The sequence below is a fragment of the Podarcis cretensis genome, assembly GCF_951804945.1.
Source record: "Podarcis cretensis genome assembly, chromosome: 15".
Lineage (NCBI taxonomy): Eukaryota > Metazoa > Chordata > Lepidosauria > Squamata > Lacertidae > Podarcis > Podarcis cretensis.
The window spans coordinates 21,567,087-21,594,555 of NC_137185.1; the positions used below are offsets into that span (position 1 = coordinate 21,567,087).

General features: G+C 44.0%; 1 protein-coding gene across 8 annotated transcripts in view; it reads left to right on the forward strand.

Annotated features, from left to right (window-relative positions):
• LOC307203588 (uncharacterized protein) overlaps positions 1-27,469 on the forward strand; it is a 151,077-nt gene continuing 123,608 nt past the window's right edge. For 6 of the 8 annotated variants that reach the window (XR_013833309.1, XM_079954467.1, XM_079954468.1 and 3 more), the window contains exons 1-7: positions 1,878-2,154; positions 3,299-3,439; positions 9,690-9,760; positions 17,458-17,578; positions 18,402-18,489; positions 20,020-20,208; positions 20,579-20,687. Coding sequence is in view for 7 of the 8 variants with exons in the window: in XM_079954467.1 (XP_079810593.1) it covers positions 2,084-2,154; positions 3,299-3,439; positions 9,690-9,760; positions 17,458-17,578; positions 18,402-18,489; positions 20,020-20,208; positions 20,579-20,687 (790 nt within the window). In the remaining variant the exon portion in view is untranslated. Of the gene's footprint in view, positions 1,302-1,478; positions 2,155-3,298; positions 3,440-9,689; positions 9,761-17,457; positions 17,579-18,401; positions 18,490-20,019; positions 20,209-20,578; positions 20,688-27,469 lie in introns of those variants that run through there. The other 2 variants (XM_079954466.1, XM_079954463.1) reach the window with 2 other exon arrangements.

Genomic DNA, 27,469 nt, shown 5'->3' on the forward strand with positions numbered 1-27,469 from the left:
TTGCTCGGTCGCTGCTCCTGCCAACCTAGCAGTTCGAAAGCACGTCAAAGTGCAAGTAGATAAATAGGTACCGCTCCGGCGGGAAGGTCAACGATGTTTCCATGTGCTGCTCTGGTTCGCCAGAAGCGGCTTAGTCATGCTGGCCACATGACCCGGAAGCTGTACGCCGGCTCCTTTGGCCAATAAAGTGAGATGAGCGCCACAACCCCAGAGTCGGGCACGACTGGACCTAATGGTCAGGGGTCCCTTTACCTTTACCCTTTGAAAAGAATAGAACAAGCTGATCATGACTAATGCCATTGTTTCCAAACGGGACAATGTCAAATTGGACATGACACCAGACATAAGAGAATCAACCAAGCACAGGAGGTGGGTTAAAGAAGCCACCCCACCCCCCAGAGCAGCTAGCTCCACCTCTGCACCTGGCTAGTGTTTCCAGGCTGCTTCAAAGGGTCTTCCAGGACCTTTTAAGCCCACCCCAGGCTAACTCTCAGCTACCTTTCTCCCCACCTCCCTGGCCACCAAAGCAAATAGCATCTTGCCTCATCATGTCATCTATTTTGTTTCAGATAAGCTCATGTGTTACCTGACAATTAAGAAGCAAAGAAAATGGATATGAACACCCGTAAGGGACAATGGCTGCAACTTGCCACCCTCCTATAGCATGAGTTGATTGGGATACAACAGAGCTGTAATTGAGATTCTGATAAGGGAAGGGTACCATTTAGTAAAGTGTTCCCTCAAACAGTGTGAATGATCTGACAAGGGGGAGGAATGCCAGGGTGGAATTAATCACTACCTGAAAACAATTTCACACTAGACTAAACAGGGGATTTTTTAAAAAAAAAAAAACCTCAGATGCCTTGTATGGACTGTTTGTAACCCAAGCTTTGGTAATAAAACAAACAAAAAATACACAAAAAATACACAATTAACATGAACTGTGACCAAGAGGCTCTCAGTAAGTAAAGACAACATTCCAAAGGCGGAAAGTGTGAGGAGCAGGCCTATTCTCGTGATAAACATTTACTGTAAATGCTATGGTTGCTCCATAATTTCTCCTCAATTTCTTTCCTCCAGTGAGTTCAAGATGACCCTACCTGCCCACGGACTGTCTCGCCAGAGTGGTGCATGCTCTAGTTATTTCCCGCTTGGACTACTGCAATGCGCTCTACATGGGGCTACCTTTGAAGGTGACTTGGAAACTGCAATTAATCCAGAATGTGGCAGCCAGACTGGTGATTGGGAGTGGCCACTGAGACCATATAACACCGGTCCTAAGAAATCTGCATTCACTCCCAGTACATTTCCGAGCACAATTCAAAGTGTTGGTGCTGACCTTTAAAGCCCTAAATAGCCTCAGTCCTGTATACCTGAAGGAGCGTCTCTACCCCCATTGTTCAACCTGGACACTGAGGTCCAGCACCAAGGGCCTTCTGGCGGTTCCCTCCTGTGAGAAGTGAGGTTACAGGGAACCAGGCAGAGGGCTTTCTCGGTAGTGGCGCCTGCCCTGTGGAACACCCTCCCATCAGATGTCAAGGCAATAAGCAACTATCTTACTTTTAAAAGACATCTGAAGGAAGCTCTGTTTTAATGCTGTATTGTGTTTTTAATATTTGGTTGGGAGCCACCCAGAGTGGCTGGGGAAACCCAGCCAGATGGGCAGGGTATAAATATATCATCGTCATCATCATCATCATCTGTGGTTCTCCCCCTCCTCATTTTATCCCCTCAACAACCCAGTGAGGTATGTTAGGCTAAAAGAGACAGTGACCAATGTCACCCAGTGTGCTCCTTGATCGAGTGGGGATTTGGACTCTCAGGTTCTCATCCAAAACCCTAACCACTAACGTGCCATGATACTTTGCATTTTACAGACATCAATGACTCAGGTGGAATGTTGATTGACAGATAACATCCCATGTATTATTTGACAGTGAACTGCTTCTGATATTTCATATTTGATGCCTGCCAAAATCATCAAGAGGTGGAGAAATGTCATTGGAGGAATCATTCCAGCTGACCCTCCACCCTCTGCCTTTGGAAGCCTGACAACACTTGTGAGGAACCTTTGACCCTTCAGATGTTGCTGTATTACAATGCCTGCCATTCCTCGCCATTGGACATGCTTGCTGGGACTGATGGGAGTTATAGGTCAGTAACAGCTGGAGTGTGGAATGTTCCCAGCACCTGTCTTCCAGGAAACTGTTGCAGGAGAGGGACTGTGACCAATGTCATGGGATGAACGTCTACCTGAAGGGCAATGTCAAAGGGGCAGCAGCCCTTTGGGTAACCAGGGCCTAGACATCTGATCACACTACTGTAGCTTGATTCTTGGCTAATTTGTAGCAGACAGAGCCAAAGGGACTGTTATATCCAGGACCAAGATGAAACTGTTCAAGCTCTCTTGCTATTTTTGCAGCTTCCAGGAGGTCTAATGCTGCCATATATTATCGTATTGAAATGTTGGGGGTTTCAAATTTTGTTACATTTGTTGTATGCTGCTATTTTACTGTTGCTGTTACTATGAAATTATTCTTGCAGGTGTTTATTTTGTGGTGCATTCTTTTTCTCAGTATTGTAAGCCACCTTGAACATAATCTTTTGGATGGAAAATGCAGCATTCAAATAAAGCAGCAGTGATGATGGTGAGACACCGACAGATTCGGAGATCTCAATTTATGAAGTGCAATTTCAGAGTCACCTGGAAAATTCTATTTTTGGCTTTGAAATTCAACATTCACCAGCTAAATGGCAAAGCTGAAAATCCCAACACATAGTAAATATTTTTCAAATATTAGTTTTAATTGTTCACATAGATAGCAGGGAATACAAGAAAATGGGGGTTGTAATCTGCTAAATCCTACTGAAAGTAGACCCACTGAAGTTAATGAATCTAAATTAGCCATGTCTATTAACCTCAGCGGATCTGCTTGGCATAAAACTTAGTTGAATACCACCAGTTATGTTATGTTATGTTATGTTATGTTATGTTATGTTATGTTATGTTATGTTATGTTATGTTATGTTATGTTATGTTATGTTTGTTTTATCTTTTATGTTTTAAGTTTTATGTTACTTCTAGTGATGTGAAACAAATCCTCTGTAGGAATTTGAAAAAGAGGGGGGGGATTAACCATAATGATAGGAGGGGGGCCTGACAAGGAGGATAGTAACCGGTGTGAGCAGATCAGTGAGTCATGAAAAGAGAAAAGCTCCAACTTTAAGAAACAAAGCATATGCACAAGCATTTTTTAAAAAGCCAATAACAGCACTTTCTTTTTTATTTTTTTTGCAGGATCGATCAGCTGCACTTCAGTAGTCACAGCTTGCTTCTTCCTTTGGAACAATGCCTGCCATTAAAGGATGCACAAAGTCAGGTGAAGGAGGCAAAGAACTTCTTAAGTGAAAAAGACACCTTGCTTCAGGTTCAGAAAAGGCGAACTGCTCTCCCGGTGTGTGTTTTAAAATGTATTTTTAAAGCCTAGACACTTTCTGATTTTTTAAAAAAATATTGAAAACACTTCATACAGTGTGATCTGCACACCCATTGGACACTGGCTCCTCCTATGTTCTTTTGTTCTTAAGTTTTAAAAATGTGAGGGAAGAGAACTGAAACTTCCTCCATTCCAACAAGGCCCAAAATGGAGAGGAACTTTTATCATTCTGCCCGGACGCTGAGGTCCAGCGCCGAGGGCCTTCTGGCGGTTCCCTCATTGCAAGAAGCAAAGCTACAGGGAACCAGGCAGAGGGCCTTCTCGGTAGTAGCGCCCGCCCTGTGGAACGCCCTTCCAGCAGATGTCAAAGTGATAAACAACTACCTGACATTCAGAAGACATCTTAAGGCAGCCCTGTTCAGGGAAGTTTTTAACGTGTGATATTTTACTGTATTTTTGGTTTCTATGGAAGCCGCCCAGAATGGCTAGGGAGGCCCAGCCAGATGGGTGGGGTATAAATAATAAATTATTATTATTATTGTTGTTGTTGTTGTTGTTGTTGTTGTTGTTGTTGTTGTTATTGTTATTATTGTTATTATTATTATCATTTAGTATACCACCCTATCTATATCAATAGATATAGATATACAGCATTGATGGATTCTTCCTTATTTCTTGCACAACGTCTCCCCAGAAGGCTCCCCTTCCCCTCTTTCCCTTTACTTTGACTTGTCCTTTTATTCACACACATATATATATAAATAAGCAGAGGGCAAGTTTTTCCTTTTGGCCTTTCACCAAAAAACAACAATGCCACACTCACCTTCCCACCAGGAAAACTGGGGAAGGGCAGAGGTGGGGGGGGGGAGAGAAGGAGAGAGTCAATGAATCAAACTTCCAATAACTGGATGGAGTAGCTGCAATTTATGCATGCAAGATAGAGGGATCTGGGAGGGAGAGAGGGAAAGAACATGGCTGTGAGTAATGATGAGGCCGAGGGTATCTCTTGCAAATAAATTCTGTTGCTCTTGCGTGTTCAGCGCCTGGGCAGTGCATAGGAGGGGGTGGTATTCCGTGCCAAATGTGTGTATATAAAATGCTTCCCATCTTTCAATTAGATTCCTGATGGGATCTGACCAGCCTTAAGTTTTGCCTCCTGGCAGAACGGACACATCGGCTTCATTCATCCTGCCCTGTGAATAACGCAGCCTCCAACGAGGCTGTAAATCATTTTAATGGGATCCTCAGATTCAGATATTAGGAGCTTCTAATTTATCGCTGCTTTAGGATGAAAGGGTGGAGGAATCATTACTGAGCACCTCGGACGGGCGATGTGCAGCCCTTTTAATGTAACATTGGGAGCCTTTGATAAATCATCTGCCACATAGTATATTTTAAGCCTGCCACCCTCCTCTCTCCCTCCCTCCAATACTTCCCCATCCTTTGGCCTCTCTACTACCCACTAAAGGGTGACCTCTTGATTTCAAATCATACTTCCATGTAACTGCTTTGAGGGTTTTGTTTTTAACAATTGAGTGCTATATAAATTGGAAAAAAGGAAGCAAATAATTTGTGACTTTTTGCTAACTTGGTCATTGCCACTGCTGCTTTGATGGTTCAAGAGGGTGTTGGATCTAGCCATTGGTCCATCTAGTCCAGCATACTGTTCCCACAGTAGCTCCCCAGATGCCAGAAACCCGCAAGCAGGACCTGAACACAAGACCACCCTCCCTTTATGCAGTTTCCAGCAACTGGGATTCAGAAGCATATAGCCTCTGACTGTGATTGCAAAGCATAGCCATCATAGAATTGTAGAGTTGGAATGAACCATGAGAGTCACCTAGTCCAACTCCCTGTAATACAGGAATCCTTTGTCCAATGTGGGGTTCAGACTCACAACTCTGAAATTAAGAGTCTTATGCCTAATAGTCATCAATAGTTTTCTCCTCCATAAATTTGTCCGATCCTCTTTTAAAGCTGTCTGTTGGTGGCCATCAGTACCTGCTGTGGGAGACAGTTCCACAGTTTTTCATAGGATGCTTACTGAAGCTTTTGGAAGTACTGGAGGAGGAGATGCATATTTCTTGCTATGCATAACACCCAAGTCAGATATGGATCTGATCTGTGATGTTTCATTCTGCAATGGCCCATTCATACATGGAAGATGTTGCTTGATGCTGGAGTCGTGGAGTGATTAATGTACTTGTTTGAACCAACACAAATCAGACCAGTGGGCCATTGAGCCCAGTGTGGTGCCATCTGACTAGCAGCAACTCTTTAGGGCATGTGAGGGAACCAGATGCTCTCAGGTTACAGCTCCCATCATCCCTGACCATCAGCCATGCTAGCTGAAGCTGATGAGAAATAATGGCCAACTACACCAGGAGGACCATAGGTTTGACATCCCTGCTCTGAACCGTAAACTGTCTAGGTCAGAAAATGTCCTGTGTGTGATCCTTCTTCTCCGTTGTTGGACAAATGTCACCCATGGTACAGGGGCGTAAGTAGCACCCGGAGCAGTGGAGGTGGGACGATCTGCCTTTGGGGGCACCGCAGCGATCCACACACGGGGGCGCTGCGACAATCCACCCAGGGGAGCACCACAGTGAGCTGCCCACAGAGTCCACCTGGCAGACGCAAGCCCCACGGCATCACTCCCAGGAGAGACACGTGGCTCAGGTGCGCTGCAGACCAGGCCCCACAGTGAGTGCAGCTCCCCACGGTATGCCATTTTGTCACCCCCTCAGGGATGACACTTGGGGCTGTCCACCCCCCCTTCCTACGCCCCTGCCACAGTGTGATAAATGCTTGCATCCTGATGCCATTCTTTTTGCTTTAAAACATTTACCCATAGTATAATTGTTAAATTTGGATTGTGGCTCTCTGGCATTCATCTGCTACTGTTTTGGTGATTGATGAACCATCTTTTAAGTTCAATCTGCTGCCTATGATGAGTCAGAGAGAGAGAGAGATAATATAATGAATGGCTGTTTACATCAACAGCTTTAGAAATCTCAGAACTCAGAGCTCCTAGTCCTTCCACTGCTAGTAAAAGGGAACTCCTCACTTCTCCCTTGTCACCTCATTCTCACCTCTCTGCTAGTTTCTGTTTATGCTTATCTTTAATTAATTTATTTACTGCAGTTATAGCCCACCTTTTTCTGCGAGGAGCTTAAGGTGGTACATGCTTCTCCTCATCCTCATTTAATCCCTGCAGCATTCCTGTGAGATAGGTTAGGCTTAAAGGCAGTTACTGGCCCAAGGTCACCCAGTGAGCTTTATGACACTCTTTGCACTACCTCACATGGGCTCTCTGTGAAGTGGTCCATGCTTCAAGTTTGTCATTTGTGTCAGCGTTTTTGTTATTATTATTTTTTCAGTCCTCGGCCATGACCAACCCCATGCAGTTCACAGTCAGTGAAGTGTCATTCCATTGTGTAAATCCCCCTTGGACCATTACATACATGTGCCACCTTACCTTCAAGTGGTTCCACCCTGCTTCCCAAATGTCATTCAAGCTTAGTTATAAAAGGTACCCCTGCCCGTACGGGCCAGTCTTGACAGACTCTAGGGTTGTGCGCTCATCTCACTCTAGAGGCCGGGAGCCAGCGCCGTCCGAAGACACTGCCGGGTCACGTGGCCAACGTGACGAAGCTGCAGCTGGCGAGCCAGCACCAGCACCGCACACGGAAACGCCGTTACCTTCCCGCTATACAGCGGTACCTATTTATCTACTTGCACTTAAGGGTGCTTTCGAACTGCTAGGTGGGCAGGAGCTGGGACCGAACGATGGGAGCTCACCCCGCCGCGGGGATTCGAACCGCCGACCATGCGATCGGCAAGTCCTAGGCACTGAGGTTTTACCCACAGCGCCACCTGCGTCCCTTCAAGTTTAGTTATAGACAGGGCTTTTCTTCAGCCAGAACTTGCCAGAACTCAGTTCTGGCACCTCTCATGTGGGCGCCATTGCCATTATAACAAGGGAGGAATTCCTGGTGAGTTCCAGCACCTCTTTTTCTAAGAAAATAGCACTGGTCATGGAGAAAATGATTGCATTGTGGTAAACAGTTTCAAGGGTCTTAGGGTGGTTGTGGAGAACCAATTAAATATTAATAAAGGCAATTTGCTTCCAGAAAACCATTTCTCTCTTTCCCTGCCTCCTTGCTCATCACACTGGGATGCCTGGAAGGAGATTAGCACACCCTCAAACTTTTGTCCTAGATATTGAGAGAATGTTACCCACTTACAGTGCAAATGGTACAGCATGTAACATCCCAATCCATCTACTCTGCTCGCCACTGGTTATCAAGGCCCAGAGCACTCAAAGAAAACATATAATCTTCACAGGCTTGGGAATACAATACATGTATTTTATTGGTCTAACCTTGTTGTTGAGAGAGTTCTGTCCATTTAGCTATGAATAATTCAGCCTGAAACAGAGTTTATTGAAGGGTGCTGTCCAAAATGCACTAGTTAAGGCTTTGGCAGTGTTTTCCATTATAAATTCCCTCTATAGAGCAGGTTTTATCGCTCCATTACTAAATGGAATGGGGGGAAAGAATCTCCCTGGGTCAGAATACAGTACACAAAGGCCCTGCAGCTAAGCAAAGCATCTCTGGGTCTTCTGATTTTATGTTGTATCATAAACACCAGTCCATCTATATTTTTTACAACTTAGCCCCATGCATGCTTACTCTGAAGTAAAGGTAAAGGTAAAGGTACCCCTGCCCGTACGGGCCAGTCTTGACAGACTCTGGGGTTGTGCGCCCATCTCACTTAAGAGGCCAGGGGCCAGCGCTGTCCGGAGACACTTCCGGGTCACGTGGCCAGCGTGACATCGCTGCTCTGGCCAGAGCCAGAGCCAGAGCCAGAGCCGCACACGGAAACGCCGTTTACCTTCCCGCTGGTAAGCGGTCCCTATTTATCTACTTGCACCCGGAGGTGCTTTCGAACTGCTAGGTTGGCAGGCGCTGGGACCGAGCAGCGGGAGCGCACCCCGCCGCAGGGATTCGAACCGCCGACCTTTCGATCGGCAAGCCCTAGGCGCTGAGGCTTTAACCCACAGCGCCACCTGCGTCCCGTTACTCTGAAGTAGGGATGAGGAAATAGGCATTTTTGTTTTCTCTCACTTTCTCATTTTTCCCAATCTTCAGTGCAGCTCTCCACATTTCCACACCAGTTTGTGTTGCTTTTCAAAGTCTTTATGAAAATTCACCAGTGTTTTAGTGCAAATTTCTTCCAATGTATACATTTTTGTATTCAGCTTTGCCTAATAAGCCATTTTTTGCAAAGCAATTTCTCCATATACAATAGATTTTTGTTAGTAATTTTCACTGATAGATGCATTCATGTGCACACTTTCTTCTAAGATATTCACTTTTGCACGCATTTGTTTGCTTGAGAACTGCATTGCAAAATTCCAAAATGCGTGAATTTCAAAAGATGGTTGCTCACATCTTGTTTCAAAAAGTGTGAATCAGGTAAGTGTCGGTATGACTCCCACAGGTAAGTTTGCCTTTCAGTGTGAAATGTATCCCATTTCTTCTCCTTGCCTGCTCTGAGTAAGAGTTACCATACCAATCTAATCTTCCCATTGCACTGTGTGTGTGTGTGTGTGGACTGAACAGCGGTTCTCATCCACTTAGTTCTTTTGGCTGAATCAGCCTCCTGCCAACTGCTGCCAATGGGATTATGCAATGGAAAGGGCAGGTTCGAAACAGTTCGGGATCCCAGGGAGCTTGAGCCAGTCTCACAGCCATTAATGTCCAACACTGGGTCTGATACAAACCTGATGGTTGCACCAGCGTCAGGTTAGTGCAAGGATTGCTTCCGATTGCCGCCCCCCACCACACTCAAGTTTCCACCATTGACAAGAACAGCAGGGCAATGCATGCAGTAGTAGCACAGAGTCTGAATTGTGTCCTAAGTTCAGATTTGCTCACATCCCCCCCCTCCATTGCTTCTTCCTGAGATCTTAAAGAATGATAGAACTGTAGAATCGGAAGACACCCAAAGGGTCCAACACTCTGCAGTGCAGGAATCACAGCTATTATCATAGCTGTTATTAACATTGTCATGACTGGGGTTGAGCTCCTTTTTGCTGACTTTCGCCACTAGTACCAATACATTGTAGGACGTGGGAAGGAGGAGAAGGGTAAGAGAGGGTTGGGAGCTGGAGCCTCACCTCAGACTGAGTTTGCTGCTGCTGCTGCTGTTCCCCACTCCTCCTTTCATGCCTCTTTCTCCAAGCAGGCTCTCTGGGAAAATGGACTGCTGGCTGCCTTCATGTATCTCCCCACAACAAGAACCTCTTCCTGCTTCTGGTGAAGGACTTCCTCCTCCTCCTTCCCACCTATACCTGTGCAGAATAAACCTTAGTGTGATGACAGTCTTGCACAAATATAGATATAGGAAGATATATATCCCCCTGTTCTTCCCATCTCAATCAACTGTTGTACAGTCAGACTTCTGTATCTCTTGATGTTGACTTTCCTTGAACAACAAATTACGGCCTCTTCACCTTATGTCCTTACAGCTTCCTATAATGAATTCTTACAGCATTACGTTGACATAGATTCTTTGCACTGCCTAGCCCCAATTCCTTTGAGTTCTCTTCCAGAAATTGTGCTCTGATTCACTAAATCTTTAGAGTAATCATCCTGCCAATGCTCTCAAATAGCAGCACCAAACTGAAATCCCTGATTGCCTTGCATTTCATCTCTTTATTTACCCCATGAGCAATGCACAAAACACACTTCCTAATCCTCTCCTTTTATCCCCTATGTGCCTTTCCATGATACTGCACACAGCAGAAGCTGCAAGGTAATGTCACTTGTTGATGTGGTTTTAAATCAGGCTGTGGGGGCAGAGGGGACACACAAGTGGAAAAGATGCGAATAGGCCATGGGCAGGGCAATGGATCCTGGACATGATGCTTGCAAGTAGCCTATCAAGGATCCAGTAAGAGGTATCTGGCCTTTCCAGCTTCTCTGTTCACACTATACTAAGGTAGAACTAAAACAATTCCATATATTTTCTGAATGTTATTCTTTTTTTGGCTGCTGCTCATCCTTATTTTAACCACCACCACCACTTATTCAGAACTTCTTGCAGAGATGTTCCCATATTCACCTTAAATAGCTTACAGATGCCCTCATTAGTCTTCATGGATGCAATATAATGCAGCCATATCTGACTGGCTACATACCATTGTGACATAACCCCACTCATTGCATAGTCCCTGATAGGAATTAGTCACCCCTGTAATTCATCCAGGAAGGTGGGAATTTCCACCCCACCAAAATTGCTACATATCTTTGGCTCAGAAATTCAGACTGGTGAATATTCAGCACAGCTCAAGCTGAGATTCTTTCATCAGAGTCTCCTTTTTTCATTAATTGTGCAGCAGTAACAATCATGTAAGCAACTGATTTTTGCTTAAATTGTTGCACATACCGTGGACCTTGTAAACAAGGATATGTTTATACAGTGGTACCTCGGGTTAAGTACTTAATTCATTCCGGAGGTCCGTACTTAACCTGAAACTGTTCTTAACCTGAAGCACCACTTTAGCTAATGGGGCCTCCTGCTGCCACCGTGCCGCCAGAGCCCGATTTCTGTTCTTATCCTGAAGCAAAGTTCTTAACCTGAAGCACTATTTCTGGCTTAGTGGGGTGTGTAACCTGAAGCGTATGTAACCTGAGGTTCCACTGTATACTATGACCTCCAAGGAGCTCAAGGTAGTGCACATGATTCTCCCCTTCCATTTTTACCCCACAACAACCCTGTGTGGTAGGTTAATCTGAGAGGCAGTGATTGGCCCAAGGTCACCCAGTGAGCTTCATGGCTAAGTGGGGATTCAAAGCCTGGTCTCCCAGGTCCAACACTTGAAGCACTAGACCACACTGGCTAAATGTATGTTCTACTGACTCTATAATCTGTTAGTGTAATTCTGCAAAAATTGTTGAGGGAAAGGATTAGCATGCACAAAGGGTGTTCAAAATAAAACTAGGGTGTACTATACTTTACTGCTTTTAACCAAGCAAATGAGAATCTATAAGGGTAAAGCAAATGACGCAGCTTTCAATTTTCCTGGAACAGAGGCTGACTGTGGATTGCGTGGGCTGGGCTGAAATGTGCTTGCATGTATGCAATAGGTCATGCCACCAGCTCTCATTGCCGTCAGCTTCCACCCCACCATCCTTGTCACCAATGCGAAGCTTGCTTCAATGGTGAATGGTGCTAAAATAGCATCGGCGCTGTTTGTGCCTGTCCCCAAATGTGTCTGAGACATCATTGTCAGGGAGATGTCATTATCTTGTCAGATCTGCCTTCTTCCCGAGGTGTTAACATCGCTCTGGAAGGCTAAAATTACAGGGTGCAGCACCAGTCAGAAGCCCGTACAAAAGATGCAAATGACTTCGTCTTGCATCCAAAGGGATTGGCAAGCAAGTTGCTTCTTCTTTTCCCCGGGTGGGGGTGGAGAGTTGAAAAAAGGAGAATTGAAACTACATTACTATTGTTAATCCAAAAGTAAGATGCTATAATGATTGGGGTGGAGTAGAGTTTCAAGCCACAGCATTACCTTACATGTAATAACCTAAAATATAGACAAGGAAGGAAGGAAGGAAGGAAGGAAGGAAGGAAGGAAGGAAGGAAGGAAGGAAGGATTCTGGATAGTTAAAGGAAGAGTTATGGTGGGATCTTGTGGATCTGACAGAACTACAGTAGAACCTGGCATGCATTGGATCAGGCCTGGCAAAGCCAATCTGGTACAATAAGGCAGAAAAGTATTTGAGAAGTCTGCAGATCTGCATCACTAGTTGTTCTAGAACTCAGCTGTCCTGACTGAGTTAGCAAAATGATGCTGTCTGGTTGGCAAATCTGCACCCCCCACCCTATAAAAGCCACAGGTGTTCTCCAACTGCTAGCTAGCTGTTGAGGAGGAGGGGTAGGGAAACTATATCAGTGAATTTGGCTGGCTGCCTCTCTTTAACACTGTGTTGATAAAGATTTAATTGGCAATTCTTGTCTGTAATGTAAGATAATTGCAGATATTCCCAGGAATTGTTTATAGGGTGGAAGGAAACAGATGCATCTGAGATGTATTGGAAGAGTTTAATTAAAGACTTTATAAAAGTGCAACAGATGGCATCCTTGTTAGCTGAGGGGGCAGGTGGCAGAGGCCTTTGGTGGCATCTCAGAGTCTTGAAGGAGGGTGTTCTCTTCCCTGCTGAGCTCATGTGTTCCTTTCAGAAGTCTCTGTTCAGTTGGCACGTGTGTATTTTGTACTCTCCAGAATTTTTCACAGATGAAAATGGGCAGACTTTTGTGTCATTGCAATCAGCCCATTTTCACATCAAGCAGCCCAGTTCCAACCTTTTCTTTATTCTTATTACTGAAGGATCTTATCTCCATGATGTAATTGCAAAAGCTGCTTCTGGACAGGGTTTTAGTGAACTTGAACATAGCATATCCTCCAGCATTGTGGAGATCAAAACAGGGAAACTTCTGTGCATGGCCCAAGTGCCATATCTGAGCTAATCAGAGCTGAGGAAGGTAACAGATCAAACGTGAAGCCTTTTATAGCCCTTCCTGTCCAATGGGCAACCGATGTGGCCAGAGCCAGGCCAGAGCTCCAGAATTCTTTCAGCTGAGAAGATGATCCAAGCTGCAGATCTTCTAGTTTACTATATGGGGTCACTATGCAGAGGTTCCCCATTCTAGCCCAGGCACTTGCTAATGCTAAGCGTAGAGTCATGACCTGCTAGCCTGTTCTCATCCTTTCTACTTGCTGCTCTCTGATCCTGAGGACTTTTTGGTTGTGACTTGCTCATTGGTTCTGGCCACTGGCCTGTCCCGTGAGCTGCCTCATCTTAGGTTACTTCCCATGACCCAGTCTCAGTCCCTCCACCCAAAGAGTTTGTTGCTGTTATACCAGTTTGACTGGTATAATATTGACTAGTTGTGTGCCCATGCAGTAGAGTCTGGTCCATTAGGGTGATGTGTTCCACAAAGCTCAGTCAATTCTCACCTGCCTGTCTACTTATAACAAGTCAGGGAATAGTTCAGCCTGTCACTGGCTCTGTTGGTCTCCTTGCTTTCCACCCTACCAGTGTTAATGACCTCCAACCACCTATCTGTCCAAATTTTATATTCCATATGAATGGTTCCCAAAATGGGCAGTATTGGCCTCTGGGGGGACACTACTTTGGGGGGTGCCAAGAGGTAAGGGGGAGGCAGAGGAGCCCTGGAGGTGTCGATGACTACCACACTTTGAAAGCTGGTATCACTGGATAAAGTTTATCAATTTTATTGAACTAATTAAACTAAATAGTTTTAATTTTGAATAAATATACAATTAATCATTACTGTTTTAAATTTTATTGTGTTCTTATCTTCTTTAGTGTGTGGTGCAAACTCCTATTTGGAATAATGCTTTTTATAGGGTAAGGGGCTCTGGGGATGAATATATGGAACCAAGGGAGCAGTGGTCCACAAAAGTTTGGGAATCACTATTCTATATGCTACTTTAATATACAGGAGTGCAGTCCACCCTTGCCTCTGGCCATCCTACCTAGCTCTCTGCCTCCAGTGCAATTCCAGCAAGCTGGATGTGCCAGGGGGAGCTCACAGGAAGGACATGATGGATGTGCCCACCCTGCCTTAGTCAGATATACACTGCTTCTGAACATGGAGCTTTAATTGTTGCAGTTGTGGACAATGAGCGGTATTCAATAAATCTTTGCTCAGAGTAGGCCCATTGAAATAGATCAACATGGTTACATTAGGACCATTTATTTCAACAGGTTTACTCTGAGTAAAACTGAGTTGACTACGTTGTGATTGTTTTTGTTTGTTGTTTTGTTATGTGATATTCGTTATAATTTTGGGAAATCTAATAATTTTTTTTTTTTTAAAAAAAAAAGCCTGAGTTGACTACTACCCAATAGCCTTTAGCAGGCCTGAATTCTGTGGCTTTGCCTAATTTAGCAGCTGATCACATTGGGAATTTAAAACAATCCACAGGGCTGTCACAATTTGGGGCTGCTTTTGAAACGCCTGCGTTTTGCCAGTGCCTCTGCTGTGCCTTTTTGAATTCTGGGGTCATCCTTACAACGTTGACCTCGGGAGGGGGGGACTGTCATCTTTTTCCGCTGCTCGGTGTTCATTTCACTTCAGGCTCTTTTGGAAAGTGATTACCCAGGAGAGATTTGGTTACACGTTTGGCTCCGGCAAAGGAAACATCAGTTGCTGGGGCAGCAAGAGAACTTGGCAGTTTTTTACATGGGTTTTGGGTTTCTCCCATGCCAGGCAGAGCCAGCTTTCCCTGGATCTGATGGCTGAACTTTGGAGCTGGTTCCTTTGGTTTTCTGCCCTTGCTTTCTTCTCAAGAGGTATGTTCAATTTTTCTTAATGTGTTCATTCCCTCCTTCATCACTGTCACCTAAATTGCTGCATATGCACCATACAATTAAAGCACCCCCCAAAAAAATCCTGGGAGCTGTAGTTTACCCATAGTAAAGCTGTAGCTTCCAGCACCCTTAACAAACTACAATTCCCAGGATGGGGAAGAGTTGAAGTGTGCTGTAAATATACCGTGTGCATATGCAGTCTTTGTTTTCGTTTTGTTTCTTTTTTTAAAAAAGAAGAAGATTTGAGGGAACATTCTGTCCTTCGTTCCTTAAGCCTGGACAAGACCCCGAGTCAAGAATCTTTTACATGGCTTGTTGGCATTTTTGGTGGTGGTTGTTGTTTTAAAAATAGAGATTTTTAAAAAATAATAATTCAGAAGATAAATGTAGTGCATACTCATTAATCATAAAGTTTAGAAGGGGGAACAATGAATACAGTTTTACATCGTAATTCAAGAAGGAAATAAAAATCACCCATCTTTTGGCAAATTTGTTTTCATTCAATGCATTTTCTCTTGTTCAGTATGTTTAAATAGTGAGATGCTTCTGTTATCCCTGCCCCTTCCTTACATAGTATGGATAAGCCTACTATGTCTTAAAAGTGCATCTCCCCCCCCCAAAAAGAAAGCCTGGGAACTGTAGTTTGTTAAGGGTGCTTGCAATTATGACTCAGGGATTATACTTCCCAGGATTCTTTGGGTGGGGTGTGCTTTAAATGCCCTTTAAATGTATGGTGTACATGTAGCCTGAATTTCTGTGCATGCTTAGTAAATTTCTGGCAGTGGAACAATCCTGTCCCTTTTTGCTCTGCTCTCTTCTGTTTGCATGTTTGAAAGGGAAAAGTCCATTTCTGAAAGAACAGTCTGGCCCATGCTGCCGGCATCAAACATCTCCACCATTTGTCGGGCAGCTTGCCTAATAAGCAAATAATGAATACATGTGCCGAGAGTCAAGTCCTCCAAAAGGCATAGCACCAGGCACAGTTACAAAGGGATCGTGGGCTAGACCTTCGTTAGATTGAAACTAATAGGCTCTCACTGGCTGAGCTTTGGAAATGATGTCAGGACAAAGAAAAGAATTATTTTAGTGTCAAGTGCTCACACTAAAATCTTTAGACCTTGGGTTCAGGAGGCCCATTTCCTAATACAAACTGTTGATTCATGAATTCCACCCTTTCAAAAAGGGTGTTTTGTTTGTTTTTGTTACAAAGGATCTTGCGGTATGATTATCTTCATTTTGCCCAAAGGGAAAGGTCCAGTATACCTGAAGGAGTGTCTCCACCCCTATCGCTCTGCTCGGACACTGAGGTCCAGTGCCGAGGGCCTTCTGGCAGTTCCCCCGCTGCGAGAAGCCAAGTTACAGGGAACCAGGCAGAGGGCCTTCTCGGTAGTGGCACCCGCCCTGTGGAACACCCTCCCATCAGATGTCAAAGAGATAAACAACTACCAGACTTTTAGAAGACATCTGAAGGCAGCCCTGTTTAGGGAAGCTTTTAATGTTTAACAGACTATTGTGTTTTAATATTTTGCTGGCTGGGGAAACCAGATGGGTGGTGTATAAATAATAAATTATTATTATTATTATTATTATTATTATTATTATTATTATTATTATTGAAGTTGCATTGAAGTCTCTTGGAAGCAGGTGTCAGCTCCCCCCCCCCCGAAGGAAGCCATACTGTATTTCTGGATTCTCAGGTTGGCTTCTGCTCTTCTGTTAGGCAGAGCTGGATTTGTGACCAGCTCCAGAATCTTTCCTTGATAGCAAGGTTGTGTCCTGGGATGTGATAAAACTGCCACTGGACATGTGTTGAGTGCCTTTCCAGAAGCCACACTGCAAACCTCCCCATTGCTAGGATTGCTGGTAGATCTCCCAGGCCATGTCTTCCAGACATTGAGTCGTAACATCTTTCTTCTGACCTTCTGAACTGAGAGGATTGTGGCATACAGGACCAGACTAAGACCTGGGAGACAAGTGTTCAAATCTCCACTAAGCCATGAAATACACTGAGTGACGTTGGACTGGTCACTGCCTGACACCCTAAACTACTACAGAAGGTTGTTGTGGGGATTAAATGAGGAGAGTGAGAACCATGTACACCACCTTGAGCTCCTTGAAGAAAAAGAGGGTCAATTTATTTATTTATTGCATTTGTATCCTGCCTTTCCTCTATCATGAAACCTGAGACAGCGTACATGTGAGAGCCAATGGGGTGTAGTGGTTAGAGTGTTATACTAGGATCTGGGAGACCAGGGTTCAAATGCTCACTCGGTCATGTAGCTCACTGGGTAACTTTGGGTCAGTCACTCACTCTCAGCTTAACTAACTTCACAGTGTTGTTGGGAGGATAAAATGGGGAGGAGAAGAACGATGTAGACCACCTTGAGATCTTTGGAGGAATGGTGGACTATAAAAGCAATAGACAGACAGACAGATAGATGTGGTCCCCAGTTCCTCTCCAATCCAGGTACTGATCCAGACCTGCTTAGCTTTAGCAATGTGGTGGCCTCACATGCCTTCAGACAATTTCTGTTGGGAAGCTAGATCTAGTATCCTGGCTCTGCTGTGCTTGCCATCTCCAGGGACCATTTTCTTCTTTCTTGCAGGAACTCTCTCTCTTTCCATGAGCGATGAAGATATAATCTGTAAGAGTCGGTGCCTCATTAACTGCTCAAAAGGATACTACCACACCTCTGGCAACTGCCTCGAGTGCCCTGTTGGATTCTTGTAAGGGAGCACCTTAGGCCAGTGATTGTGTGTGTGTGTGTGTGTGACACAATGAAACTAGAAATGCATAAAGGGATCCCAGAGAAGCTTCGGTTTGTTTCTGTGCTCAGAAGAGGCTAGTAGGGAGGTGGCACTTTACAGAGGTTTCCAGGCAAAAAGGAAAAGGAAGTAGGGCTCAGCCCCGAGGTCCATACAAAGTACAATTCATTATTGGGGAGTCCATAAAGGGAGGGGGAGGGGACAGAGGAGAAGCAGGATAGTAAGGGACAATATTTCAGCATTGGGTGAAGGATGGATTTAGAATGGGATGAAAGTGTTAGAAAGAAGGACCTTGGAAAATTTTGCAGATCATGGGGATGGAGGAGAAATTTGATTTAGTATGCCTTTAAAGCCAAATATATCAAGGCCACACTGTCTGAAACAATATGTGACCCAGAACACAGCTATCCTTTGAAATTCTCACTTACCTAAATTTTCTGCTGCAGTTCTGCAACCAGTGTTTGCCAAAATGCACATGCAAAGTTAAAGCGTGCATAAAAATGTATGTATCGGTGAAAGTAACATACAAAATACATTATATCAGGGGAGATGGCTTGCAAAAAATGTGTACTTTAGTTAAAACTACCTACTGAGCCTAAAAAGCTACATTCCTGTGAGTGAACTGGAAGAAAACCTTCACTTTGAGTCCCACTATAGGGTGATAGTATGAGAGTCAGCCTATTAGGTCTAATTGAGGTTCAGCTGAGGGTTAGCCCTTGCTGTGGGAAACTCACAAGGAGCCAAAGGTCAGTTGGACTCAAACTTTTGTTGCTTTGCTTTGCAGCTGCCCAGGAGGTCAGATAGCTCCACGCTTATGCCCCATAGGAACCTATAATCAACTTACAGCTCAGGAAGATAGTGCATCCTGCCAGGTAAATGAAACAGGACGGGAAAGAGGAGAGTATGGAGAGAGTCAGTAGCTAAAATGGGGTTTCTGTTCATACTCAGAGGGTGCTCAATTGCTGAATCCTTCTTGTTTCTTCAAACAATAAGGCAGGGAGTCCTACCCACCATGGCCGTAGTCAGGCTTTATTTTAGGAGGGCAGAACTGAGTTATCTGTGACACAATTGGTCAGTTAAATATTTAGCAGCTGATTTTTGAAATAAAATTTAAAGGATGCAATCTCTCTCTCTTTCACTCTCCCCCCCCCCCATGTGTGTTGAGGAGCCCACAGTGTACTCAGGAGCAGAGCGGGAGACAGATCTCATGCAGTTTATCATGGGTTGGGGGGCAGGTAGAGCACAGTGTAAAACCTGTCAGCTGGGATAGTGCTCTGCTGAATATTGCAGCTAACATGAGGGAGCAACTATGTGAAGTGGCAGTGCTGAAAGGCCTAGACATTCCTGGAATGAGGCTCTATAGATGGTCAGGGCCATCTTCAAAGCATATAGAGCCAGCTGGAGGCTGTTGTAAACTCAGGGGCTGGTAACGCAGGCTCCTGTCGAGATCCATCCTTGCCTCCCATCTAAATGTACTTGGCATAGAAGATAGCGGTCTCTAAGTTAAAAAGTGCAACTTTCATCATCCGGGTATCAAAATCCCCATCATTAGATGTTCTGAATTAAAATAATATGTTCAGTTGTTCTCCCTCTGCCAGGCAAAACATGGGGCGTGTTCCCAGATCCTGTGATTAACACATCTCTGCAGTGCTATTTAAGAGAAATTACTCTTGCATCAGCTGCTCGTAACTGACGTGAGCCCAAAAGAATATTATGGGATTGTTTCTGATGTGTCTGGGTTGTTTCTTAACATCTTGGGCGCTGCAAAATGTGAACAGCAGTTCTTCTGCTTTTGACTTTCTTTCTTTCCCTCTTAAATATTCCTGGTGCCAAGTAAGCTCCCACAAAACACCGCTGCTTCCATCTTCTGCCAGAATAAAATAAAAAGAGTTCATTGAGTTTATCCTTCTCTCTAATACAGAGTATATGTCAACAGAGTGCATTCTATAACACCAGCACTACCAGTGAAAAATCCCACCTCTACATTATGACATGTCAATCATCATCAAGCCACGGCAAGGCTAACTGGGGTTCCATTTATTCATCTTTATCCTGTTCCCAGGCAGGTGGGGGGGGGGTCAGTCCTTTTGGTTTCCTGGTCCAGAGTTGTTTAGGTTTTATATGTAAGTAACTTGACCTTAAAACTGGCTTGGCAAAAGATCTGGCACATGAAGCAAGAAGAGATCATGAAATGGAAGCAAAAGTGTTGGTGTTATAAAGGGCAAATGCTTGTTCATGAGTTGTGTCACAGATACCCAGACATTGCCTGCTAGTGAAATGTTATTCATAAAGATCTTGGTTCCAGTAATGGCAAATTGGGAACGCAGCATTTCTGTGACTCCTTTGGGGACACCATTCCATTTAAAAGCACACCTCTTAATGGCTCATAACTTCCTTGGCAGGCCTGCCCAGATGGTTACATCAGCTTGGGCACCCGAGCTGGGTGCCAGGTATGTCCAGATGGCTACCGGTGTGATTCACAGATGGGTCTACAGCGAAAGTGCATCCCTGGTCAGTATTCGCCTGCTGGAGAGATGGAGTGTCAGGAATGCCCCAAAGGATATGTCTGCCCTGATGGACAGGAGATACAGGTATAGAGTATCACACCTAATGCTAGCTGATCTCCTAATTGGTGTTCATCTTTTAGATGAGAAGAATAGGATGTGTCCTTTTTCTGTTGATATAGTATAAGCACTTTTAGTTAATAATACTTTCTAATATTTTGATGTATTTTAACTTGATATTGTATCTTCTTTCTGTCTTTTTAATTGTATGGTAGTGACAAATAAGTAATCATACATGCATACATACATAGTGTTTTTAATGTCCCTCTTAACTCTATTTTTGGTTGCAAATTTATTTTGTTTGTGTATTAAGGATCAATTGGGCTTTGGTTGTATGGATAATTTTGTGTTGGGGAAAGGCACCCTCATCAAATTGTTCTCTGTTTTCTCTCTTCAGCATTGCCCAGGTGGTCACGAGCCCAGTCCCAGCCATACCTTTTGCAGAGCCTGTTTCCCTGGCTTTTTCTCTATGGAAGGAAGTCCAGAGTGCCAGCCTTGTCCAACAGGTAGGCTGTTCTTCTGAGCCACCTTGGATGCAAAACACAGACAGGCCCTGGATCAATAGTAACTCTCTGCTTTTGCTTCCAAACCCTTGAAATAGTTCTTATTAAAGCAGTGGCTCAGTGACAGTCTGGGGGCAGTAGAGTCGTGAAGATATTTCAGCAGCAATTAGGTTTCATTTGCTCCATGTTGATCCCAGGAGAGCAAGACAATACTGTGTGACAAAGAGGTAATCTTCCCTTTCTTCTTCATAGTAAAAAGTGCAGTGATATGAGATAAAAGCCTTGTTCTTATATCATTGACTGGATAGGAGGCCACACACACAATATTTAGGCAGGTTTCTGCTTTGGTCTATGGGTTAACACAATAAATGCTATTCAATATTTAGACAGGCTGAATCAGCCAGAAATGCTAAAGTCCCTGGTTGTTTTTCTATGAATGGTGACTCTCATATTCTGCCAAAGACTCAGAGAAAGTGATTTCTGGCAGCCCAGAGAGAGACGTGAGGTTTAGGGAAAAAATGAGGACTTGAGCATATTAAAAAGTGTGTGTGAATACACCCTGGTTTGACATGCCATAATCATTAATAACTTTGTGTGCTCTGATCTGGGGCTCCAGATTTTGGCACAATTAATGCACTTTGCAATTAAAAAGAAATGAAGCTTCATTTTCCCAGTCAGCTCCAGATGTCCATCTCAGGAGTTCCCCAGTAAAATAGCTTTGAGTTTCTTAACAGTGTAAGGAAAAAATGTTTGGGGGGAAAGGTCTTTGTGTCTGTTTCACGTCTCTCCCTGTGTCTTCAGCAGATGCTGAAGTGGAATTCTGTGTGACTTCAACTTATTGATTTGTAATAACCTCAGCTTGGGAGAATCTGTGGGTCAGGCCAGCCCACCTGAATGGGGGAGGGCTTGCCTGAATGACTTTCAGGTCCTTTACAGCCCTACATTTCTATGACTTGAAGCAACTTGGCAGGCTCAACTTTTTAAGTCTTCAGGAAAGCTGAAAGTAAAGCCTGGGAGATTAGATGTGCTCCACCAGTAAATAAGTGAATTCTCAATTGTCCTCCATAAGCCATTTAAAGAGCTCCTTGCTCTTAACTACTGCACACCTCCCCCTGCTTGATATTCCAGAGACGTCTTGATAATCCCGTCCTCAGGATATCGCTAGCCTGTCATTGTGGGAATGATCGGGGTGTTGCAAATTCATCACTGTGACATTAGCACTGAACCAAATATGACAGGAGGATGGGCAGAGGGGAGCTCAGACCTTTGTTTTAAAAAGCAACAATTGCCTTTGAGAATTATGAAAGCGTAGAATGTTATTAGAGATGATTAATTGGCTGAAATGGCTCAGAAAATTACAGAGAAAGACAAGCAACCAGAATTAGAGGTTGCTTCCCACTGCACACTGTCTCTCAGCATAAAATCGGGCTGGAAGGGAATCAAATATCTGAAATAATTCATGCTGGAAATTTATTTCCCACTGGAGATGGGAGAAGAGTTATCTGTGAAAATCACCAAAGCACTTTTTATGGGGAGAAAGAAGATGGGAAGCAAATGCATGTGGCTTACCCTTGTGAGTTTTTATTTTTAGATAGATAGATAGATAGATAGATAGATAGATAGATAGATAGATGATACACACACACACTATGAAATTCATATTACATTAAAACTGCATTCTTCTCCACTGCACCCATAGGCAAGGCTTTCTCTGCCAAATTATATGAAAGCACTTGCAAACAGGCTGGTAGTGTGATCTGAACAAGTACCCAAAATCAAAGGAGTTTTCTTTTTTTGCAAATTGTATGAACTAGAACCCATAAATGCACAGCAGAGATAACTGCAAGGCTTCAGTGCTGCCTGCTTGCCAGGCATATTAGGAATGGTTGGTGGCATGTAAAAATACTCAGCGGCACTTCAGGCATCACCAGTGGCTTTTTATTTTTTTACTCTCATCAAGGTGAGTTGACGAAACATTTTCTAGCTTCTGCCGGTTTCGCTTTTTATCCCATTCTAAATTATCTGTCTCTAGTATGAAATAATAAATGTGAAGCTATAAAAGTATCAGTCTTGGGAATTCTGGGTGGGCAAGGAAGAAAAGGCTCAGCGAAGACCAGGGTCACACGACCAGCAATATCAGGACTTGTCTCCCACACAGGAATAGGGTGGTAGGAGAAGGCTGTAAGGTTGGTACCTGCATTCCAGGGAGGTAATGGAAAAGTGGAAATTAAGACAAGGAAAAACACAGGGTGTCGATGGTGAGGATTCCTCACCCATGGACCTAGTAAAGCCCACTAGGCCTCCCTATCCGACTCGTGAGACCATTTTAGCCAAGCCATGACCACATCTGACATCATTTATGACACTGAGTGTGGAGCAGGTAAAGGTCTGCCTGGGCCACAAAGATATTTTCAGGCACCACCAATCAGCTGATGGGACCCCTGGCATGGTGATTTGCAAGCACCAAGAATCAGCTGATCATTAGGACTTTGCTAGCACTGTGTGGTGTAGTGGTTAAGAGCGGTAGTCTCGTAATCTGGGGAACCGGGTTCGCGCCTCCACTCCTCCACATGCAGCTGCTGGGTGACCTTGGGCTAGTCACACTTCTTTGAAGTCTCTCAGCCCCACTCACCTCACAGAGTGTTTGTTGTGGGGGAGGAAGGGAAAGGAGAATGTTAGCCGCTTTGAGACTCCTTAAAAGGGAGTGAAAGGCGGGATATCAAATCCAAACTCTTCTTCTTCTTCTTCTTCTTCTTCTGCTTTGCAAGCCCTGATGATCAGCTGACCATTGAGGCTTCTGTGCACAATGCTATGCTAACAATCAGCTGATTTACACTGATATAAAAACATTCTGTTTTAAATGCGTAGCTTAAAACTTAACTTAAAGTACACCTTTGGACATATTACCTTGTGCATTTTTTTGAGCCAAGAATTGTGTTGGGCAGATAGCTATGTTCTAATCCTCATGCTAAGTCCAGGAGGGGCTGATCAGGTTGATTTGCTTTGAAATTTGTGAAGATCAAATTTCTTAAGCATCCCTGGTCACAATACATCAGGGTAGCTTTCAGCACCGGACAGCTCCTTGATGAAAGCAGCTAAAGCTTTGCGGAGCTGTTTGCTTCGTGGCCTTCCAGGCCCAAAGTTTCATCTGCTGGGGAGTTTCAGGCTCTCCCCTTCTTCATGACTTGTTGCTCCATTGGAAGCCAAAGTATTTAATGAGCACATCCAGGTACCTCCCACTGTGCCACTGTAGTCAGTAACTTGATTCTGATCTCCGTAATGAGGATCCTCCTAATTAAATAATGAAGTGTTCCTGTATTCTGGCTGCCTTGATGTCGACTGATAAAAGGCAAAATGGAATGATTGATGTTTCATGAAAAGCCTTAGTGGTTCACTTCCAGCAGTGGTCTGTAATTCACTGTTATGGAAATCAGATAACATTGGGTCTTGGGTTTCCAGGCTTTCGGCTTCTGGTATTAGTGTCCGATGAATAGAGAGCAGCCTGCTCCTGGGAGCATTCATTGTGCAAAATATGGAGCTAGGAGAACGTGTGCTGGCACCAAGGCAATCTCTAGAGGTTGGTACAGAATATTGTCCTTTCAGAGCAGTTCTGGCAGAGCAAGACACAGTCTTTGTCTACAAAAATTGGCCATTTTTGACATAATGAAACATTTGCAAACCAGTCTTTTCTTAATATTAGCAACAAAGCCTAGAAAAGGCTTCTAAAACTCACACATATATATATGAGCAGAACAAAATAAAAAAATTCCTTCCAGTAGCACCTTAAAGACCAACTAAGTTAGTTCTTGGTATGAGCTTTCGTGTGCATGCACACTTCTTCAGATACACATATATGAGCAGAGTGAGACTTTGTGCTGATCATCACCTGCCTTGCCCCACCATCCAGCCCTAGGACCCTTCAGAACAGAGCTACTGCCATGGGCATTATGTGTAGTGTCTTTTGATGAACTCAGTGGAAGATTATGAGTCATGGGGGTGGGGAGAGAGTATGTGTGAATTCAACAGTGTTTTATTTTGGGTTGCTAATTTGTTAATATTGTTTTGTAGATTATGAGTGCTGTAATGCTTTGTGAATCTTATATGACTTTTGTTGTGGGTTTGCTGTTTAGCTTATTTTTTAGTTGTTCTGTTAATAGTGTTTTATAGAATGTGGTTGTTTTACTCATAATTTGTTAATTATTCTATACTATTTATGTTGTATTTATGATGCTCTATTATGCTATTGTTATTTTTTGCTTATGAGCATTGTGAGTCAAAAGTGGCACAGAAATATAATAAATGAAAGTGTGTGTGTGTGTGTGTGTGTGTGTGTGTGTGTGTAATGGGTTTTGGCTGGAGTTCAACATTTTGAAGAAGGGGCTGTAATTTGTCCTGTGTGTCAGAATTCAGGGTCGGTCAGAGGTATGTGCCTATCTCTCCAGGCACCGGCTGAATTCTTTTGACCTCCCTCCGGCGACTCCCGGTAGGAAAAACACACGAGGTCCGTTCCGGCGATTTTCCTCAGGCTGTGAGAAAAACACACCAAACTGCTTCTCCTCCTCCCTGCTCTCCAGCATATCCCCAGGGAGGGGAATCAGACTCAGACAGAAATGTATCTTACATTCTTTTATTCCTGTCTTTACTTCAGTACAGAGAAAACATGTCTGCTCTTTTCAACAAACAGAGAGAAACTCCAAACTCCACCCATGTACATCCTGTACAGGTCATATGACACACACACTGAGCTAACATCCGGTGCTCAGTACAGAATGGACTGCCCCTTTGTTCCCATGGCAACAGTCACAAACATCCTGTCTGGCTTTGCAGCCACAAGCAGCTGACTGAGCTGCTGGGGCCTTTGCTTGCTGCAGCATTGCTGCTTTAGAATAACATACTCCCCCTAAAGTATCAATGCGTGCTGCGAGCAAAGCGTCATCCAGAGAAGAAAACAAACAGTTGTTATATGTATAACACTCCCCTGTTGTTTCAGTTCCACCCTTGGAACTACCCGCCACTGGTTTTACCAATGTACCTCTCTGGTTGTGTGACTTCCAAGGAATGAGTGCTTCTGCATTACCTTGGTTAACAACTCTCTGTTGTGCCTTTGTCTCTGACTCAGACACAGCTTCAATTTGACCTTGGTCGTTTACAACAGCAACACATGCAATAGCTAGGTTAGCAAACTCTTGTGAATACCTCTTTGGTGGTACACCCTTCGTTGCTCTCTCAGACCTACGTAAGAGGTGCTGCTCTCCCTTGCTTTCTGGTTCAGCCTCTGAACTCTCTGAAGAACCAGTACTAAGCTTAATCAGTGGTTCATCCTCCTCTTCTGAGGGTCTAGTCATTGTGTGAGATTTCTTCTCAATGACTGTGACAACTGAGCTGTCTGAGCTATCGCTGTCATCATCAGTACTACTGAACTCAATAAGATCAAACTCATCATCATCATCATCGGAATCACCATCATCTCCTGTGGGAAATGTGTGAACAATCACTCGCTCCTGTTCAGGAGCACTCTCTAGAAATTTTGTGAGAATCACCTTTCCAGATTCAGACAAAATTACTCTGTAGAGACCCTTTTCATAACCCACAAAAATGCCTCTGGCATTCTTTACTCCACCCGGAGCTTCTGTCCTCACATGAGACCCAAAAACCTTGAAATGGGCAACAGAAGGTTTTCTGTGGAACAGTTTCTCAAAAGGAGAACTTCCCAACTCATTTGAAAACTTTCTCAACCACGTGTAACAAAATGACATTAGCGACTCAGCCCAGTACTCATGTGGCAGATGTGAACTAAGCAATTGCGCTTCCATTCCTTTTTGCAATTCTTTGTTCACCCTAACACAGACACATCTCTTCCAAGCTTCTTCGGAAGCTGCAATTTTGTGTCTTATCCCTTTCTTCTTCAGGAACCTCTGGAAATCCTGTAAGAGAAAAATTGGCTTCTCATCTGTGCAAAGACAATCTATGTCAGCATCATGCATATTTTTAACTTTGTCACAAAACTCTTTAAACCTTTCTAAGGCTTCTTTCGGTCTCTCCAAAAGATAAATCCAGACAAAACCTGTAAAAGAATCAACACATATTAGGTAATATTTCGCATTGCCTCTAGATGGTGCTAAAGGACCAATCACATCAGCATACACCCGCTGAAATGCCCTGTCGACCCTTGAGGTCACCTGCTTGGCGTTCTTTTCAGCTACACCTGCAAAAGAAATCATGTTAGAATCACAAGAATTACATTCCATGTAATCACTTTGATCAAAAGTCAACAAATACAGTCCATCTTTCTCTTTGGCAGAAAGATACAACTCTCCATCTTTGTAGATCTCGCAGTGTTGATCATCATAGGACAGTTTTAGTCCCTTCTTGGCAATCTGCGAAACGCTGAGCAGATTGTACTTCAACTCTGGAACCAAATAAACATTGTTTATAGTCAAGTTCAGACTTTTAAGATACACAGTCCCAATTCCGGTGGCTTCCAGCTCTTGACCGTTGGCTTGTTGTACAACGAAGCTTCGCTTCTTAAACGACGAAAACAAATCCCTACGACGGGTCATGTGAACCGTCGCTCCCGTGTCTAAAACGAAGGAATTCCCCACTTGTGGTGTGGCTTTTAGGGACATCAAAGCCTTTGCAGGCTTCGCCTGTGACTTGGCATGACTTCTGCCTGACGCCTCAGACTTCGTGGAGCTTCCCTTGACTCCTTTGTTCTGACGTGGCTTCTTGCAGTACCGCTGAAGATGCCCAGTCTGTCCACAATTGTGGCATCGGACAACGTTCAA